This window comes from Volvox carteri (genome assembly GCF_000143455.1).
Source record: "Volvox carteri f. nagariensis unplaced genomic scaffold VOLCAscaffold_3, whole genome shotgun sequence".
Taxonomy (NCBI): Eukaryota; Viridiplantae; Chlorophyta; class Chlorophyceae; order Chlamydomonadales; family Volvocaceae; genus Volvox; species Volvox carteri.
This window is the reverse complement of record NW_003307546.1, coordinates 753163-755984: the sequence shown is the minus strand read 5'-3', so window position 1 is coordinate 755984 and position 2822 is coordinate 753163. Positions and strand designations below refer to the sequence as shown.

At 62.0% G+C, this 2822-nt stretch overlaps 1 protein-coding gene across 1 annotated transcript in view; it reads left to right on the top strand.

The window, feature by feature from the left end:
- Positions 1–2613, top strand: part of VOLCADRAFT_86598 (uncharacterized protein) — a gene marked incomplete at both ends in the record, with an annotated part of 6800 nt that extends 4187 nt beyond the window's left edge. Inside the window, 5 exons of the mRNA XM_002946495.1 lie at positions 572–682; positions 1213–1334; positions 1572–1685; positions 2034–2115; positions 2374–2613. Coding sequence (XP_002946541.1) covers positions 572–682; positions 1213–1334; positions 1572–1685; positions 2034–2115; positions 2374–2613 — 669 coding nt within the window. The remainder of the gene's footprint in view (positions 1–571; positions 683–1212; positions 1335–1571; positions 1686–2033; positions 2116–2373) is intronic.
- Between the last annotated feature and the right edge of the window lie 209 nt (positions 2614–2822).

Here is a 2822-nt window from a genome sequence, read left to right as displayed (position 1 = left end):
ACCTTTTCGCACGCCACAACAGCGGCACGTACAACAACCAGGCAAGCAAGCCGTACTATGTCGTACTAGTGGCGGGCTACGGGAAGGTCATGGACATGTCGCTCTGACGCGCTGAGTACAACACGAACTCCGGCCCAAGCACGTACCAAGGCCACGCCTTAATACGCACGGAATGGTGGATGTATTTCTCTGGCCACCGCAATCCTCACCACCACCACCTCCTCCCCGCCCGCAACCGGTCTCCCTCCCGCCTCTGGGGGGGAGCCCCAGAGCTCCGACCGGCGCCCCCAGCCCCTTGTCACCCTTCACCCTTCACCCCCTCCTCCCGCTTGCGAGGGGCGGGTCTTTGGTGATGGTGGGTAGGTACCTGTTCGTACCTGACCCGGCTCCGTACCCGACCCCACCGGTTACTTGGACGGCGGAAGTCGACCTCCTCGCTCACTCACCGGTGATTACCCCTTCCTTGACTTCCCCGGGGCCCCCTCTCCCTGCCTCCTGTTTCTCTGTATGTATGTACGTATGTATGTACGTATACGTGCGTGGTTGCTATCCCTCGCCCGCAACCGGCCAGCAGTGGATGGTTCTAGATGTACAGCAGCTGCAGCAGCCCCGACCCAGATCTGACGTACTGTGGGTTCTGGAGCAGGTGCCGGGTCGTACAGTGAGCAAGGACGTGACAGAGGTCAGTGGGTGGGTAAGGGGGGGAGAGGGGGGAAGTGGCCTGGGTGAGCCTGGTGCGTGTGTGTTTTTGAGTGAGCTGCGCCGCGAGTAGGAGGTTAGTTGCGAGGATAGCGCGTTTGCTTTGCGGCTTCACGAAAGTAAGCAGTCTGCGTGTGCTTGTGTGGTTGTATTGGACTTGTAGGCAGCGTCAGGCAGGTGGGCAGGTAGGGGGGCTAGGGGGTAATGGGCCCCCGAGGGCGCAGCTCTTTGTACCCACCATCGCTCCTCCACAGCTTCGCCTGGGACTGCCTTCTGGGCCTTAGGTTTGCCCGGTCCTCGCACCTGGCCTGGTGCCAGCCTTTATCAGTTGAAGCAGGAGTGGAGGGGGGCCCGGGATCAAATCAATCTTCGTGGGGGGGTGGGGGTGGGGGGCCTTTAGAGACCGTCACGGATGTGCAACACATACCTTACATACATGCAGACATACACGCATACAGACACTCTCTCGTGCCCACCCTGCCGCCGACCCCCTCCTTTCCCTCCTGCAAACAGGTACTCATGGAGCAAGGCTACTGGGCGTCGTACAATGTGCCGTACTTCCCGGAGATCTACAACCTTACTGGCTACCCCCAGCCCAGCATATACACCACCTGCCCTCGGGCCATGATATTCAGGTAGGGGTTATTCTGCTGTTGGTTGGCGAGCTGGCGGCCCGGAACACCCTCCCACTCCCTCCCAGGGCTGAGTACATAATCTGTACGATAACCCTCCTCCCCAAACGGGCATGCCACCAACCTTCGGCATCCGTTATTCCACATTCGTTATTTGATTCGACCAAAGAAATCCCCCCGGCGGGGACTCCCCTCCCCCTCCCGCCGATCCCCCCCCGTCCCCCTCCCGCCACCTGGTAGTCGCGAGCAGTCCCAACTCTCTTCCCTGACAGACATACAAACTCTCATGCGCCTCAACCGCTACCAGACCGACCCGCTGTCGCTGGGGCTGCCGAACAACGCCATAGCAGCTCGGTGGGTGGTAGTGGGTGGTAGTGGGTGGGGGGCAGGGGAGGGAGACGTGGCGGGTGAGGGACAGGAGTTGTGGAAAGGGTCACTGGGCTTTGGACCGCCTGGCGCTTTCCCCCCTGTGTGCGAGAGAGAGTGTGTGTAGACGGGAACAGGTGAAAGGAAAGGGGAAAAAAGGACGGGGATGTCGGTGGGCGGGTAGGCGGGAAGATGGAACTGTGTTTTGGCAAACCGGAAGGGGACATGGAGCCACCCTGGAGCAGCCCCAACTACACAGCTTCCGCTGCTGCCACCGCCACCACCCCGGGAGCCTCCAACAGATGCCTCCCCCGGCCCCCCTCTCCCCGACTTCAGGTACGACCTGCCGGCAGCGATTGATGGCTCCGGTCAACCTCACAACTGGACACGCAGGGCGTACGGCGCCGTGGATGCCAAGGTGCGTGTGTAGATGGGTGGGTGGGTGGGTGGGTCGGGAGGAGTGTGGGTTGGGGAGCTCAAGAGACGTAGGGGGCTAGAGGTTAGGGTGTGTGCGTGAGGGGCTGACGATTGCTCAACGGCCCCTCAGACGCGGCCCGATGAAAGGTGAGTAGGGGGAGGGGGGGGGGTAAGGGCGGTGCATGTGGACGACACGGTTGAATGCAGGCCAGTAACGCCACCAATCGACCAACTACCATTAACGGTACTTCGGTTGCAGATCGTAGATCTGGATTCCTTCCGTGCACGTCGTACATACGTCATCAACGGCCCAACCGCCGACGACCAGCCCGTGTTCCGTTGGTCGACCGAGCCGATCTTCGACGCCATTCGACGTGATGGCTGTGTGGACGAGTTCGACTTTGGCTGGCAGTCGTACGAGTCCGTTGTGGGGCCGCCCCCCCCCTCCCGGCTGCCCGCCCCGCGGGTCACCTCAAGCCCGACCCACCAGGCGGTGTAGTCTGAGAGGCTCAGACGGGTGGCTGGGGGTCGCAACTGCTGCCATGTAGCACGGATTCATGTTGTACTACATGTCTTCAGGCGTTACGAGCTGATGTAGCTTCGCTGTGACGGGATCCGCGCCACCTCCCGCGGGCGGTGTGTGGGTAGGGTATCACTGTACGGGGGGCGCCAGCCGCCGCCGCCGCCGCCGCCGCAGGGGCTGCTTGT